The 17,755-nt window shown below is 37.9% G+C and overlaps 1 protein-coding gene across 1 annotated transcript; it reads left to right on the forward strand.

The window, feature by feature from the left end:
* Positions 1-5,431: 5,431 nt before the first annotated feature.
* Positions 5,432-8,164, forward strand: klf4 (Kruppel like factor 4). Its single transcript, XM_088911899.1, has 5 exons — positions 5,432-5,498; positions 5,619-5,727; positions 6,425-7,214; positions 7,301-7,465; positions 7,989-8,164. Exons 1-5 carry the CDS (start codon positions 5,494-5,496, stop codon positions 8,162-8,164), a joined length of 1,245 nt encoding a protein of 414 aa, XP_088768025.1. The 5' UTR covers positions 5,432-5,493.
* Positions 8,165-17,755: the final 9,591 nt, after the last annotated feature.

The following is a 17,755-nucleotide window of genomic DNA, read 5'->3' on the forward strand; positions in this document are numbered from 1 at the left end:
GATTTTTTTTCCCCAAACAAAAGTGGAAGTATGATGGGTTAAAGGAATACAATAAAATTTGATTGCTTTGGCCTATAGCATTTCTCTCCCAATAGTTTTCTTATGACAGGTTCTAAGTTTTGTTTATTCCTTTTCTTATGAAAGTGAAGAACACTTCAGTCATCCAGCAAAAGCTGTAAAAAGAAACTATCAAAATAATAATATAAAAATAGAGGTGTTATTATCATTATTAAATGATAAAAACGTTTTCTTCTCAAGCATAATGACATTTTAGACTTCACTCTTTGGTAAGATTCAAAATGGATAAAAAAAACAGATCTACGGCATTGTGAATTTAAATAAAAATTGCTTTAGATTGGGACTAAAAGTGATTGTAAAATTAGCTAATGTAACTTACTCTCTGAAGAAAAAATAAGTTAGTTACACCTAACTATATATAAATATATAAGTGGCTCTTAAATCATCAAAGCACAGTCCATATGGCCAAGGAATTTCACCCCTGCTGTACAGATAAACCCAATATTATAATAATTGTCATCTTTAGCAGCTGCCATGACTTTAACATCACCTTTATGTAATATATGTAGATATGTAAAATATGTGGAAGAGGGAGGTTATGAAATTATTTCCTCTTACTAAATTCCTTAATTTCTTTCTATCTTATTTTCTGTTTTACAAATTCTTATTGATTCTCTGTTTATGTGCTTTGGTATTTATGTTCCTACATAACAGAAAAGTAGTCACAAAACATTGATGGTTTTATTATTACCAAATAATAAACCAGGTTTCCCTATACATCTTTGAGAAAATAAACTAAAATCTAGGCAGAATACACAGTCCTGCTATATTACAATGAGCACCCTTAAATCTCAGGAGTATCTATACCATACCATAACAATTTCATTATGTAATATATATTTTTTGTATTATATAGATGTCCTCCTTAGAGATATCTACTTTCAGTTGCTAGATACAGCATACAGTTCTGATACCCATTAAGTGTCTTTTCCATGATATGTGATATTGTACTGCATGTAAGTGATCATTTAAACTTATGCATATAGTTTTTTTTGCACATTTCCATTTGTAGCTTCTATGTATATGTGAGAAAATGGAAACTTGTCTTGAATACAAAAGCAAGGTTTGGGAGGATTATATGATGGATAAGATCCAGATCTAGCAGATGTCATGATTGACCCACTGAGGAAACGGGAAGATGAACCCTGTGCGGTACCTTAGGAGGGCTAGACAAGAGGCAAAGTCCGAGTCGAGTTCCGAGGTTAATAGAAAAAGGTAGGCTAGTAGGTTTCCAATCCAGAATAGGGCAAGGCTGAAGTCATAGTCTAAAGGCAGTTCCGGGATCCAAATGGTGTAGGTCAACGAGAAGGCTTCCCAATCCGAAGGGGCATGACAGTAGACGTAGTCTAAGGCAAGTTCTGAGGTTCGTAACAAGGAGCAAGTAGGAAACAGAATCAAAGGCAAGGTAGGAGCTCAAAAGAACAACCAATACTAGGTGAAGAGCAGAGGGTGCAGAAGGACTTAAGTATTGTGCAAGGAAGAGGGTGTGTTGATTGATGGGGTGTCGTGGTTGGCTGATTTGCAGCAGCGGTGTCGTTTGGCAGAAGTGTTCAGGGCTGGGGAGTAATTAGCAAGGGTGCATTTCCGTGTGGGAATGTGGTAGGCAGAGGGTGTGACAGCAGAGTATGTTTTAGGTTAACTGTTTAGATCTGAGTGTAAACATGACAGACCTAATTTAAAAAACACTTAATTTTTTAAAAGTTTTTCAGGTTTGATTTGATTTAATTAGCACTTTAGCTGTGACCCTCACCAGGGGCAGACTGAAATTGGTGGATGGGTGATTGTCAGTTTTCTAAAACTTTGTATCAAATGGGGTATCATTACCCCCTGCAGATTATTACATGTGCATTTTTTATCTTACATGTTTTTAAAAGGATACCATTATTCAGATGCATGATCTGTATTTTTGTCCTTTTTTGTAATAGAATAGAATAAATAGAATTAATGGCAAATACTGCTCTGCGTAACAAATTATTAAATGTTTATAATTTAATCATTAAAATGTATTCTATCTTTAAAAGTTTATTTCTGTATATATATATGTATTGTTTTCTTTATTTGGTATTTTATATATAAATTAGATCTTATGACCTGGTGGTTCAAAAGCAAACCAAAGCATATCAAAGACTTTGAAATGGTACCAGACCTGATGCCTTTGCACATGGAGTTCAGCATATACTGTATGTAAGACAGGGGTAACCAACTCATTATCTGTTTTTCTTGGATATGTCTTAGCACCACGTGCCTTAAAGTCTAAGAGTGTTGATAAACTAAAGAGATTTATCTGCTCTAGTTGATGATGAATGGCAGCCTCTGTTAGTCTAGCCTCTGATATTTACTGTAAGTATTCAGCTGTCTTCTTCTTCTATAGTTTTCCTTTTTATATCCTGGTACTCCTCTCACAGAATCCCCTCCTTGTGAACAGTTATTATGCATAGCTCATGGAGATTGTCATGTGAAAACAATCTATTACACATACAGGATATGCCGTTAAAATAGAAGGTACACATATAAAGGCACAATATTATATTCTTCAGGATTGATCAAACCCTAAGGAGAGGAACTTTTGTGTGAATGTTTTCATTATAATAAATTAACTAAAACACAGTCAGGCTAAACCTAAAATATGATAATCATAATGAAGAATAACAGGTTTTGAAACTGGTTTTATACAGTAGTTTCACTTGTTTCCTGACCTTAACCCCATTAAAGATTGTTTTAGTTAATCTTGACATAAAATTGTAACCACATAACATACTGTATTATGTACAGTAGGACCCTAAAAAGTTATATTGGACAGCAACAGATAGTGATACACTTCTAATATTGGTCTAGATGTCTATATAATTTTGACTGATTGTATAAATATAGGCAACATCATACATGGAACATCATAAAAGCCACAAATAAGAGAAAATCATTCAATCCATCAGGTTCAATTGTTTCTGTTTCTTTATTATTACACAGAGACCACTGGAGTACTGGCTGCACTGGAACCAACCCTCACACACACCCCACCTTGAATGAAAACAACTAACCACCCCAAGAGAACAGGAAGTAATCAGAGTAATGAAACTTAACCAGCATGCCTTTGAAGTTGGAGGAAAGCAGAACACCTAGAAAATTTACAATTACATCAAGTATTCTACACACAGGGAGAACAAGCAAACACCACACAAACTGTCCAGGACCCAGAAGCATTGAAGCAGTTGTGCTAGGCACTGAAATGACATGAGATGGAAATAAATATGTGAGTGTCTGTGAATCACTCCATGAGACAGATATGGTGCCTTAATAACATTATATACAGTACAAAGACATCAAGTTTTGAAAGTCAAATCTTATAGCTGTAGATTTATGAATCTTCTGTAACATCACATTATCAGCATGTTATTCAGTTTGGTCTGAATTGTGACCAAACTGTTGATTTGGATAAAAGTGTCTGCCAAATAAATGAATTAATGTAAGTAATCCTCCAAGGTTTTCACACATCACTGAAAAATGTTCCTAATTGCTGTTTGTTTTCAGTAATTTGTTTTGGTGGCAAGGGGCACTGCCTTTTTGGGCTTTATTGAGTTCTGATTTTAACTAGACCTTTGAACAATAATAACAAATTATTCTAGGAAGTTTTGTGTATCTTGGTGAATTAAGATATCCTTCAATGTACATTTTATCACAGGGCATAATGATATGATTATTGTGAAGATTTTTCTATTTATAACAAAGCTTTATCTGAAGCAGTACTGTGTACAGTATATACTGTAGATTTAATGTCCCTTTTATACTTCTCATACTCAATACATCAAAATGTACGTGACATTCACATGCTTTTGAGGTCTGTGTTTACTTCAGTGTGCATAGTTTTCTGACTTTACTTTGACTACAGCATAGTTTTATTTCGATGACACACCTCTGGAACTGGCTAGGAGCCATATCCGAAAGCAGTGTTTCGAAATGTAGAAACACAGATTCACACACGTACTGTATATAAAACCGACTCCACGCAATACATAAACCTGCCACCTCAACGGACCTTTGCAGGCGGAAATGATTTGAATAATTAATGCATTATGCGACTACACACCTTGATATTCATGGAGTAAAACATTTTGAACTGGAGCACTGCAGTAAGTTCTCTCATTACATTTAAGTTATAAAAGGAACGTTAAATTGAACTGAGAGAGAGATTTATTTCAACTCACAATTAAATATATACAAATAATTATTTAATTTAATATATAATGGAATTTATAATTATAGATCAACAATAATGAAATGGTTCTTTGGTGTATTGTTTAAGTTGGAGAACATTAAACAAGGAACAAGGAGTTGCTGTTTTTGACTATTTTTAAAACCACAACGAATGCAACCATCGCACATTACAACTACAGTACACAGAATTACTGTACATTTACCGTCATTTAACCCGTTCAGCAGCAAACATCTCGAGCTCGAGGTGGTCATTCCGTCAAAAAGCTGCAACCCGGAGCACGGGTTGGTAAACCGGAATTCTTTACACCACGACCATTTGGAAAATATGAAATGTGCCGGAGAGTATAACAGCTGAGTATCATTTAAAGCTGGGAGTATTTTGTGAAACGTACAGTTTTCTTATCTTTATTGGATTGAATTAAATGACAATGCTCCTCCGAAAGGACGTCTGGATGCTAGCCATACACTTTCATCCTTATATTTAATTCAATACGCTTGTGCGTAATTAGCAAGAATAAGTAACTACCTTTGGCACTCCATTGTTTAAAAAAACTTACTATTGTATATAAGTTTTTTTATATGAAACTGATATAGGATTCCCGCACTGTATTCATTCAACAGTTTTTAGCGCTGCATTATTTGTCCAAACTGTTCTGTTTGGTTGCTAAATCCGGTTCTTCGCATTAAAAATAAATAAAAGCAAACAACAGCACACACAGGGCCTCCCTGTTGCTATCGCTGTGTTTTGATACAAACACAGTAACAAGACACGTCATTCGTTTTTTTTCTTCTTTGCAAACTAGCTGCTGCCAAGGCGCTGTTTCGTCACTGCCTCTACCAGTCCGCCGAAGTTACTGTTTTTTCCAGTTGTCGTAGCAACAAGGAAGGCGTGTCCTTGAACATGATTTAATAAGTAGGGAAGCCCTCCTCACGCGGTCTGTCAGTCGTTCGGGCAATAGAAGCCAGTCTCTCCATGGCAGCGACTATACCAAAGCGTAGAGGGAATCCCCGGGTCTCGCCTCTTTCGTGATCAATTTGCATCACCATTCCACAACTGCTGCTGAACTTCTCCATGTGCTGCTTCCTCTAGATATTGGCATAACGCACACTACCGCTGTATAAACCCATGCAAAACAGGCTGTGCAGTTTCTGTACAGAATATTTGAAATTTCTGAAGCGAATACAAAAACAAGTTATTTATTGATGAGGTGCGTTTTTATATTGCTGATGTTTTCCTTCTTTTGTGCTTTTAGTACTTTCTGTTGAATTCATGTTGGCTCGGGAAAAGTAGAACCAGAATGATTACATTGTTCTGTGTGTTCTCATAGGCAGCCACCAAGTGACTTCGATATGGCTCTGACCGGGACGCTTTTGCCATCCATATCTACTTTCGCCGGCGTCGAGGACAAGTCCATGGGACCTGAACCTGCTAACACTGTGAGTACACTTACACATTACCTCCGTAACGTCAGTGTTCAGGACGGTGAAGACAGATCATACAAGCTACACGCGTGCCAGTATAACATAAGATTTTGTTCTCTTGCACCGCTTCAGGATGTAACAGTAAAATTATGTTAAAGTCGGTTATCGTGATGATATTTATTTACCTCAGTAGGAATCGTTTGCGGTTATGTAATTACAAAAATTACAAAAACAGAGATGGCATGAGTTCAGTCTCTAATGGCAAAGTGTGAATTGTCCATAGCTGGTCGTTTGTTTCAAATCAAAGTAATGTATATATAGTACTGTTTTTAGATTGGAGTATTGACACAATGACACAAGTAAAGGTTTATTCCATGCTGAAAAGAGAAGAAAAGAAACAACATTTCAGCTATGGGGCCTTGGGTGTGACACAGCCAAAACATTGTGCTTTTTACTTGCTCCTTTGCAGCCTACACATGCTGACCCGGCTACAGTACCTACTTGAACCACTTTACACAATGATGTCTTTTTCTGTTGAATGCAGTATTACTATTCTCATTTTTTTAATGGTAGGCCATATTTAAATTGTATTCCATACTTGACTTTATGTCACATGGTACATTGTATGTATCTGAACAACAAAGAAAAGCAGATTACTACTACTGCCAAGTGACAACTTTATGAAATGACACAAAGCTTTTGTGATATATAGAGATGGAAAGAGGAGCTGTCCCATCTGAAGAGACCATGTGCTCCTGCTGGAGCAACAAGACCAGGCCAGGATAACCCCACTGCCTTGACCAAGAAAGAGCCTGAAGACCTGGACTTGTTGGACTATGATTTTATCCTGTCAAACTCTATGCAGCAACAAGAGCCAGTAGTCACCACTTCCAAGAACTTGGCTCCATCTCCTGGCTCATACTCCTATCAACTGCCGTCACCCCAGGGCACTGCCAGCAATGTGTTATACAACAGGGATACCTCTGCCTCATTCACTATCCCAGACATCAATGATGTTTCCCCCTCTGGGGGCTTTGTGGCAGAGCTCATGAGGCCAGAGCTGGATCCAGCATATTTGCAGATTACTAGTCTACATGGAAAATTTGTTGTCAAGACCACTATGGATATGGAGGACTACAGCCAGACCATAAATATCAGCAAAAGCAGTACTGTCACAAATGCCTCTCTGCCCTTCACCTGTCACAGAATCAAACAGGAGAATCCCAGCACTTGCACCGTCACCAGATCTGTGGATCTGCACCAAGGGAGTAAGTCAGCCTCTGGGAGTAGCCAAAGATCCCTGGTGGACCAACACAACTTTCCTTCTGGGCAGCCAGTGACAGGTTGCCCTTCCACATCACTCTCTGCAGAAGAAGTCATGAATAGAGAACACCATCCCTCCCCACAGGTTTTAAGCCACCCACCACTGTCTCTTCCCCAGGGCTACCATACTTCTGTTAACTACCCTTCTTTCCAGCAGCAATCTTCACTGCAATACCAAGGTCAGACCTATTTAAAAATGTTTAAGTCTTTAAACTTTCCACATCTGGTTAAAGGGGTGATGCTGACTCCTCCCTCTTCACTTTAGAGCTCATGTCCCCAGGAAGCTGCTTGCCAGAGGAACCCAAACCCAGACGAGGCCGTCGATCTTGGCCAAGGAAAAGGATAGCAACCCACACATGTGACTATGTGGGCTGTGGCAAAACCTACACTAAGAGCTCTCACCTCAAGGCACATCATCGCACTCACACAGGTAAGGTTTGATGAAAACAGGAAATAATATGAAATGCACATATAGTTTAAATATAGAAAGTGCACACGTAATATAAAAATGCACATGTAATATAATAAAGAAAGTGTTCAATTTGTGTCAGTCAATGCATGTTCTGCGCAACACTATTTACTTAATACAATGCTATATTATATGAAGTGTGTATGTTTTTATAACTCACTTAGCAAGCTATTTCATGTTGTATGCAACAGTATGCAGTCAGAAACATAAATAAATATAAAATAAATGCTTTATTTTTGGAAATCACCTACGAGAGTGCTATCTCTATTACAGTAATAATAGAGAAATGTTTTTTGTCATGTGACAAGTAGAATAGAACCATTCAGGCTGATAATAATAATACCTATTTTGATATTTAAGGGCACAGCTTTGCATTTACCCTTTCATACCAGGGAACATAAAGACAAGGTGGTGCTATATGTATAGATTACTAAAGGTTTTATTCCTTGTGCAGAATGTCAATGTGTTTTTTGTTTTGTTTTAGGGGAGAAGCCTTATCATTGTGATTGGGAGGGATGTGGCTGGAAATTTGCCCGCTCTGATGAACTGACACGCCACTACAGGAAACACACAGGACATCGCCCATTCCAGTGTCAGAAATGTGACCGGGCTTTTTCAAGGTCAGATCATCTGGCATTGCACATGAAGCGGCACTTGTAAATTGACAGTCAAAAAATAGGACCTGTACTAAACTGCCTTTGTACAGTCTGCATTCTAGCCTAATCTCCTCGGGGCAAGGAACTGCTGCCAGAGCTGTAACTTCAATGCTATGACACTAGTCTTCCAGAGCCTAGAGATTTCCTAATTCACTACAGATATCACAGATATTAGTCATCCCAAGACGATCACTCTCTGTTTAAGTGATGGTCTTCTGAACTGGAATTTCTGCTTTTAACATGACGAGACTTGGAGGACCAGGTGCCAAAACATAACTTGAAACTGGTAGACATCAGGGAATAAAACAGAACGACTTTGACCAACAACATTCCCTTTGTCTTCCCTTGAATGTTGTTCATTAAACATATATAAACAGATATTTTTAATATTACTCTTGAAAGCCATTTTTTACATATATTCTTCAGGTACAAAAGTAATTTATAGGATTTTATTGGATGGTGCTCAGTGATATAAATGTATTTAAAGGTACCAAAGGGAAAAGGAAGCCATTAGTGCCGCATGCTTGTCTGTGATTTTTATTGAAATCTCTCTCCCACATACTGTACTTGACCAAAATCAGGTAAATGTTTTTCCTTTTAATGGTGAGGATAATCTATCTGCTGTGGGTGCAATGTGCAATAACCTGTAAAGTTTAGTTACAGTAAATTCAACATGCATTAAACACTCAGAACAAAGTATTTTTGTCTAAAAAATGTAAAATATGTTTAAGTAATGTTTAGTTTTGTACATTTGTAAATATAAACTTATTTCTTAAGGATGATGTTTTATGTATTCTTTTACAATTCCCTAAATAAAACAATAGTATTTAAATACATTTTCTTTTACAATGTTTCAATAAAAAATGTGTTCTTATCAACATATCAATGTACAGTTTTTCAATATTGCTCTAGAAAGGAACACATCTCTCATTTTCCACTCTGTCCCTGACAGACACAACTAGACTTGTCAAAAGAGGTTTATATAAATGCCTATAAACTATATAAAAGATATTTTAACTACGAAAAAGTTTTTTACTGTGAAGTATTCATATAACCTTATAAAATCAAATATTTGCCTAAAAGGAAAATTTCCAAATCTAAAATAATGCACTGCACATTGCAGTCTCCATATAAACTGTGATTGTTATATCCATATGTTCCCTTTAAGTAGTGTGATGTCACTACCATATATTTGTTTTTTGTTTAAAAACAAAATAAATTTGTGTTCTTATGTGTATATGTAAATGCATTGCAGTCTATGACAAATAGGAATACCCAGTCATTGTCTATTGAATGTGCTTGTGGGAAGCCTTAAATTTCTTAAGAAACATCAACAAATTGTTGCTAATATAACATTCCAGCTAATAAAATTTTCCCCTTAATAACTTGTTAATGGGAAATTTTAAAAATAGAAAAAACTTTAAGGAATTTGACCATAGCAAGAGTTTCTGCATATACCTGTTATTTATGCTTAAATTAAGTTCACTTCAATGTATTAATTCATAATGTATACATATGTTGGGATAAAGCAAAACTATAATTATATATAATATTAATATTATATATATATATTATGTATACTATAAATAATAATTATATTGTAGTCTTCAGCATATTTCCTATAAAAGCTTAATATTTAAAAAAGTTTTGTTATTCTAAAATGATTTCATAACACAGCTCGCAAGTGTCTCCATAAGTTAATGGGAAGCTTGCCCAGAGCATGGTTAGGCAACATCATAGCTAAATAAAAATTATACCCTGAAGAGAACATATTAGCAAAACCTGTTTCCATGCTATTCCTTTTTTCATTATGTAATTTACCAAGCGTACTCAGATTCACCACATACAGCACAACATATGTGCAACATATGTGTAAGTTATTATTCAGTTCTTGCTTATTGTCCTGTGAAAGTTTCAATTTACATTTTTCAACCTGAAATAATATAGTATTAATTCTAACAAACACATTTAACTTAACCTGCATTCTTCTCAAATGAATATAATTTTCTACATAATGAAGTTAGTCAAATAAACAAGTTAAGGTAAAATAAATAGTGAAAGAAGCCCTGATAGAGATTTAACACCTAATAACAAATTCATTCAAGTCCTTTACACAACCACACATTGTATTGAGAGGAAATATGCTGTCTTTGATGCATTAATCACCAAATATGTTTTAAAATGTTTTTGTTTTTCTGCATATGTCCAAAAGCCATATTGGTCCACAGGTCTGGAACAAGGCACATACTGAACAAGACTGTCAGTGAGTGCTGCAATTTAAAAAAATCAAAGCTTGTTGTTAAGTACCAAAGTACACTCCCCAGACTCAATTTGCTATTTTTAAGAACCCATATAAAATATGATTTAAAACAAGGCTTATGTGGATTTTATTAGCAGAAAGGATGACTTGATAGACAATTAAAATGCGTTAAAAGAAACATCAGTTTTGGAGAAGGAAATTGTCCAAAACCAAGGCATTTTTTAAAGTAATGTGGTGATGGCAGCTAATCAGGCAAATGAGAAGTATTAGGAAAATGCCATATTTCCATCTCCAAAAAATAGTGGGAGTATGTTAGCTTAGAGTATGCATTGTTCTTTCAAACACACATCAAAAAGTGTGTTGAGGGAGGAGCAGTGGTACTGTGGCTAAGGATCTGCACCTGTGGCTGGAAGGTTGCCAGTTCAAATCCTGTGGCTGGCAGAGGAATCCTACTCCACTGGGCTCCTGAGCAAGGCTCTTAACCCTGACTGCTCCAGGGACACTGTATAATGTCTGACCCCCAAGCTTCTCTCCTACTATCTGTGTGTCTGTATCTCATAGAGAGCAAGCTGGGGTATGTGAAAAGATGAATTCCTAATGCAAGAAATTGTATATGGCTAATAAAGTGATCTTATCTTATCTAAAAGATTTGGTTCCAACATTCTTACAGCTCTAAGAAAGAAAACAGATTCCATTGTCTACTAGAACAAAAAGGAAGTAGAATAAAAACACTAAATGTTCTGCATTATTGTGACATTATCAATGTCTTTTTACCCTTCTCTTATTCGGGCACAATTCTTGGAAAACTGTTTTTGGAAGGGGCCAGAACTCTGTAATGTATAAATGGCTAAAAGCTTTGAAGCTTTGTATCACCTGCTATAATACCATCAGTATCACAAAGCTTTTGGTCATTGCTGTAGTACTAAGCCTCTGGTAGTATATCATAGTCACAATCCACAAATTCTAACCTTTACTGCCCCTTTAGGACTAAACACATCTAATTTCTTCCACTCAAAACATTTGAAGCTATTTGAAGTTTGAGTTGGTATTGTTCAGTTGCTTACATTCAATACTCTCAATAGGTGAGTAAATATAAAGAGATAATAAAGCATACCATTATTATATCCATTCATGTTTACAGTATGAAACAGCTTAAGCTATTCATGCATATCACTTGTGAGATTGTTAAAAATGTACATTTTAGGTAGTCATAAACAACATAAAAACCACTTAGTACAATTACTTGTGGCTTTTGGTGTTAAAAGTACACAAATTTAAATGGCAAAAAGGAGACTTGAGTCGTAGTGAATAATAATATTAATGATGTGAAAAACTACACAGTATATTGTATACAGCATACAGAAGTCTTGTATTAGGAGAACTTCTTAAATAGATAGATACTTTATTGATCCCGTGAGGGAAATTGCAGTGCAACAGCAGCTTAACACATAATTGGTTTTAGTGAAAATATTTCATGAGTTGTAGGATAAAGAAGTTCTAAGAGCAACAAAAGCATGCTTTACCGAGCAGAACATAATAAAACAGAGCCCTGTAAAAGCAGTATTTATGTTAATTCTCTCTTGGGTGGCACAAATTGCTTTTTGTTGGGAAACAGTCAAATTTGTCTTGCTTTCCTGTAGTCTTTTCTGCTGCTTGGAACCCTCTCAACACATATAGCATTGTTTCTGCTATACTGCTACTGTTACCAAGATATCAGTCTTTAGAGACTGACATTTCCAGGGAGCTCATGTTGCATCCAGAAAGTAAGGTTCTGTCATTCTACCCAAATTACCATAGCATTTCATCATGGGTTCTAAGATGAATGACTCCTATACCACTAGGCCTTAAAGTAAAAAGTGCATGGTTTATTGAGCAGCAAATGATAAAAGAAACCATGTAAGCAGAGTGGTCAGCAATGGGTTAATTTCTGAACCTGGGGTGCTAACTGTGTGGAGTTTGCGCATTCTCCCTTGGTTTTCTCCGGTTTCCTCCCTCAGTCCAAAGACATACTGGTAGATTAGTAGACTTCTGGGAAATTTGGCTCTGGTGTGAGAGTATGTCTGTGTGTGCCCTGTGAAGGACTGGCATCTTGTACAAGGGTAACCTGCCTTGCGTCTGATGCTTACCAGGATAGGCCCATGATCAAGTACTGAATAAAGCAGTGAAAAGTAAATGAATGGATGGATGGAAATTAAAATTATAATGTTAATGCACTCCAGCATGTCCCTGGTATGTGAGTGTAACTGTAGGGCTCAAGATTCTTTTCTGTGTTTCTTCAATACATTGTGAAACACATTTAATATCTTAAGATGCTTATCTTAATATTTCTAGAACCATCTGTAGCATTTTCATATCAACTGGTATGAAACTAAAGAATTTAAAAAAACAAAAGATTCACAAAAAATATAAATAAAACACATTATTGCTGGTTTTAAGAATTAAACATTGGATTCTGCAGAATGACTGACACCAGTACCTCTAATTCCACCTTGTGGATAATATTAGAATTGCATTCTGCTTTGAAAGTATGAAAACATTTTCTTAACAGTAGACAATTATTAGTAGTGAGATAAGTTCAGTATTTAACGTCTTCCCATATCACACAACTGTTGTTACATTTTAAAAAAGCATAAAAGCAAAGCTGCAATATTTGTTTTTTAATGCCTTTGTGCATTTTTTTTCCATGAGAGACTTCTCTGAACTGCTGATCGTTAGTGGAAGATTTGGAGACCAGAGGCATTATACTGATGTCACTGAGATCTTTAGAACCATAGGTGGAGCTGATTAGGTGTAAAATGTTGCCACATACATCTATAAAGAAACAAAATATGTTCCTCTTTTAAAAAGTGAAAGTGGTCCAGAAAGTTCCAGAAGAAGCTCCAGCAACTGAGAGAGCACCATGAGATGAAACAAGCTTGCAAATTCCATATGATTGGAGACATGCTCTTTATTTAATCAGCACCACTATAGCAAAAAAAAAAGAAAATGACACAGAGGAACATAACATCATAATTCTATCCTTCTCTTTATGCTAATCAAGAAGAAATGAGAAGGGGAAATGAGGTATGCCCAGTTGGCCCATCTTACTTGTTTGGTAGTTTGTCCTTTAAGTCATTTAAACAACTCTAATATTTATTCTATTTATGTTTTAAAGAATTTGGACCTGAACCACCTTACCGGGAAGCCAGTTTTCAGGTGTCCAATGCTCTTTGAGTAAACAAGTGTTTTGATTTCTCTATCCTAAATAAATTTCACTAAGTTTACAATCTTTGTGACATTGTTTTGCTACAGAGTGTATATCTCTTTTAATCCAATAGAACTGCTCTTCAAGATGTACTGTATATATTTTAATCCAATAGAAATATTGCTCTTCGACTTGGAGACTTTTGCCAATAAATGGAACTTACTTGTTAACTCTGCATGTAGATCATGTTTGAAACTTTCTGCAGTGAAATATCTGCTGCACAACCTGTAATTCGCTTGTACATCACATTACATTAGTTATTACAGTGACTAGCGAGCAGGAAGGGCCCCATCATGTTACAATTCATGGGAACTCTTGCTCTCACCATTGGAGAGATCAGGGGTTTGTGACAACATGGTGATTTACAGTACCTTCACAAATTAATTTTGTGCTTAATTTGAAAATTGTTATTTTTTCTATACCATCAATGAATTTATTTGATGAAATTTATTTTAATGAGATTTAATAACCTATCTGGGAAATTGGGACTGCAATTCCTTTTTAAATCTTCTCTGTTCTATACTGAAGAGATCTAGTTCCTTCAACTGGTCCATATGACTGTCCCCTGAGTTTCGTTGTTCTTTTCTGTGGTATAGCAACTAAAACTGAAAACAGTCTCTGTTGGACTGAAGATCTTAATTATAATTTCCCTGAATGTACAGTAAATACCAAACCTTTTCCTATGTATCTGTAGAAACCAAGAAATTCGAGCCTGAAGTGTTCGTTCAGCCAAGCTTTATTGCATGCATACAAGGAACTACAATAAGCACCATAATAATTATAGTACCGATCGCAATTCAAAGTGGATATGGTCCTACAGAACTTAAATATACGTTTCCCCCCCCCCTCCTGTCTTTGATGTAACCGAGAAGGAAATAGAAACCTTCCTTTGCCATCAGGAGTTTAGTGTAAACATTTACCATTTGGGTAAACATTCACCATTTGGGGGTAAGTACAGGGGGGGGCAGCCTTTGTGATCAAGCAGGCGTGATGATTACAGTTCAGCATGTAAAAGCCATTAGCAGGCTCCATCAATCCCCCCTTGGAAAATAGAAACATACATCTTCCATTTTCTACACAAATACGAAGTCTGCTGTCTTTACTTCATAGTTGTGTACTATCCTAACATTACTACTGGAGGTGATGCGGTGACATATAGCAGTGATTATACATTTAATACATGTGATTATAACAATTATACATACAAACAACACTACTCCTAAAAACAAATATTGAACCATAGCTCCACCCCAGGTCCCAAACACAGACCTCAGCCACGCTGTAAGTTCACTTTCTTGATAATAATAATAATAATTGCTTACACTTATATAGCGCTTTTCTGGACCCTCCACTCAAAGCAGGTAATGGGGTCTCCCCTCCACCACCACCAATGTGCAGCACCCACCTGGATGATGCGATGGCAGCCATAGTGTACCAGAACACTCACCACACATCAGCTATTAGTGGGGAGGAGAGCAGAGAGTAATGAAGCTAATTCATAGATGGGGATTATTAGGAGGCCATAATTGGTAAGGGCCAATGGGAAATTTGGCCAGGACGCCGGGATTACACCCCTACTCTTTTCGAGAAACGCCCTGGGATTTTTAATGACCACAGAGAGTCAGGACCTCGGTTTTTTACGTCTCATCCCAAGGACGGCACCTGTTTTACAGTATAGTGTCCCCATCACTATACTGGGGTATTAGGACCCAAGTGGACCACAGGGTGAGCGCCCCCTGCTGGCCCCACTAACACCTCTTCCAGCAGCAACCTTAGGTTTTCCCAGGAGTTCTCCCATCCAGGTACTGACCAGGCTCACACCTGCTTAGCTTCAGTGGGTTGCCAGTTGTGAGTTGCAGGGTGATATGGCTGCTGGCTATAATAGCTATGATATTTCTGGCCTTCATCACATATATGTTGGGCCAAGTCTGAGATATGCTCAGAGTTATCAGGTATATATGTACAGCAGTCTGCACCAATTACTCTACAAGTGCCACCTTGAGAGGCTAACAAGTAGTCCAATGCTAACATATTTTGCATTGCTATTGTCCTTAGTGCTACCATTTCGTCATGCATTGCTCTTAGCCTGGAGGAGGTAGAATTTGCCAATTCTTCCAGGGTGGAAGCCATTTGTACTAGTTCTCTGTTTAAGAAACTAATACCGGCTCCAGGAAGCACTATACCTAGATAATATTTCCAGTCTGACACTTTTCTTCGAGTTCTGTGGTTGGGTCCAAAAGGACTGTGAAGCTGAACCCGGACATGGGGAACTACATATCCTAAATAACATGATCCACCCCAATAAGTTGGTAACCATGGATATGCACGTTTCCCACAAATAAAATACATTCTATTAGGCACTCCTAATCCAGCAGAAAACAAAAAAGCTGCACTAAACTTAGGACTGCTCTTATCCCACCCAGGGATCTGAAGGGTAGAATTTGAGAGACCAATATAGGAGGTGAGATTGCATTTACTCCAACCCATTATACGGTGACCTTCATGGTTCTCAAAACAAATCCCCCCCCCTGCTTATCGTTTTGGGTGATATATGGGGGATTCCAGCTTAGGTTGTATTGTGGGCCATAAGACCCAGCAAAACTGGTGGGTTCTAGCCCCCGTTCCCTACAATACTGCAGCGTGGTGCAGTTTACAGTAGTATCGTTACAGCCGCCATACTTGGTCAGGTTAAAATCCTCTGTACGGTCTCTCCATATGATCATTCCTATAACTTCTTCAAGGCGCCACGGGATGGCCCCCATGGGGAGCCCCCCTTGCACATATCTTGGTAGTGCAGTGCATACCCAACAGGCGCTTTGGTTTGTCTTTTCAGCTGTCAGATAAGACCGGGCCAAAAAGGTGTTAACTCCATGTTCACCTTTATGGGACTGGTGTTCGTGTTCATTCTGGATACAGATACACAATCTGATAACAGAAAACAAAATTGGAATAGTCTTCATATTGCAGACTTTTCCTTTTCCACTGGGGGTTGGGCACATCGACAGAAGGAGGCGTGAATCCACTGGTTCTTCCCTTGGACTTTCACAGCGGAGTCTGTTGTCAGCAGCACTTGGTACGGCCCCTCCCACTTAGCCTGAAGCATCTGGGATGGTATCTTTTTAATCCACACCCACTCTCCCGGCTGTAGGTCGTGACCTCCAGGAATGGTCTTTCCCCAGGCTGCTTGAAAGTGAACTTGGTGGGTCGTGAGGTCATTGGCCTGTGAAAGCAAACAACAATACTGCAGCAAAGAATCAGTTAATTGACTTAGATCATGACAATGGGCTACAAAAGTATCAGTGAGACGCATGGGCCTTCCGGTGACCACTTCAAAAGGGCTTTGGTCCCAGCTCTCAAACTACATAGCACAGCGGGGAGGGCATCCATCCAACAGACCCCTCCCACAGACTACTTGGTGAGTCTCTCCTTGAGGCTTCGATTAACCCTCTCCACTTTTCTTGAAGACTGTGGATGATGGGGGCAATGTAAGCCCCATTGTACCCCAAGCACTGTAGCAACTGCTTGACACACTCTTCCAGTAAAGTGTGTGCCTTGGTCTGAATCAATGCGGCAAGGCAGTCCCCATCACGGAATTATTTCAGTCAATAGATATTTTGCTGTATTATGGGCTGTTTCATTTTTTACAGGAAAGGCCTCAACCCATCTCGAGAAATGATCCATCATTACTAATAGCCCATTCTTTCCCTTGCACTGGGGCAGTGAGCAGTAGTCTATTTGCCATTGCATAAAAGGGCCCTCAGGGACTGGTGGTCTTAGCTCTGGCACTGCCACAGCCATGGCATTAGAGTTCTTTTGACACACATCACATCGCTGAACCACATCTTCTGCATACCTTTTAAATCCCACACCCATCCAGTTTTGTGAAAACCGTTGACACATCTGAGACACACCTGGGTGTCCCACAGAATGAATTTGATGAGCAACAAATGGCATCAGGTCCCTAGGACATGCCAGTCGGCCAGTTTTCTGACATCTCCAGGTGCCATCCTCCTGGATGCCCACTCCTCGCTCAATCCAGGTCCATTTCTCAGTCTTAGAAGCCTGAGCCTTTACTTCCTTCAAGTGAGTGG

This window comes from Atractosteus spatula, chromosome 3, assembly GCF_055471065.1.
Source record: "Atractosteus spatula isolate fAtrSpa1 chromosome 3, fAtrSpa1.hap1, whole genome shotgun sequence".
Taxonomy (NCBI): Eukaryota; Metazoa; Chordata; class Actinopteri; order Semionotiformes; family Lepisosteidae; genus Atractosteus; species Atractosteus spatula.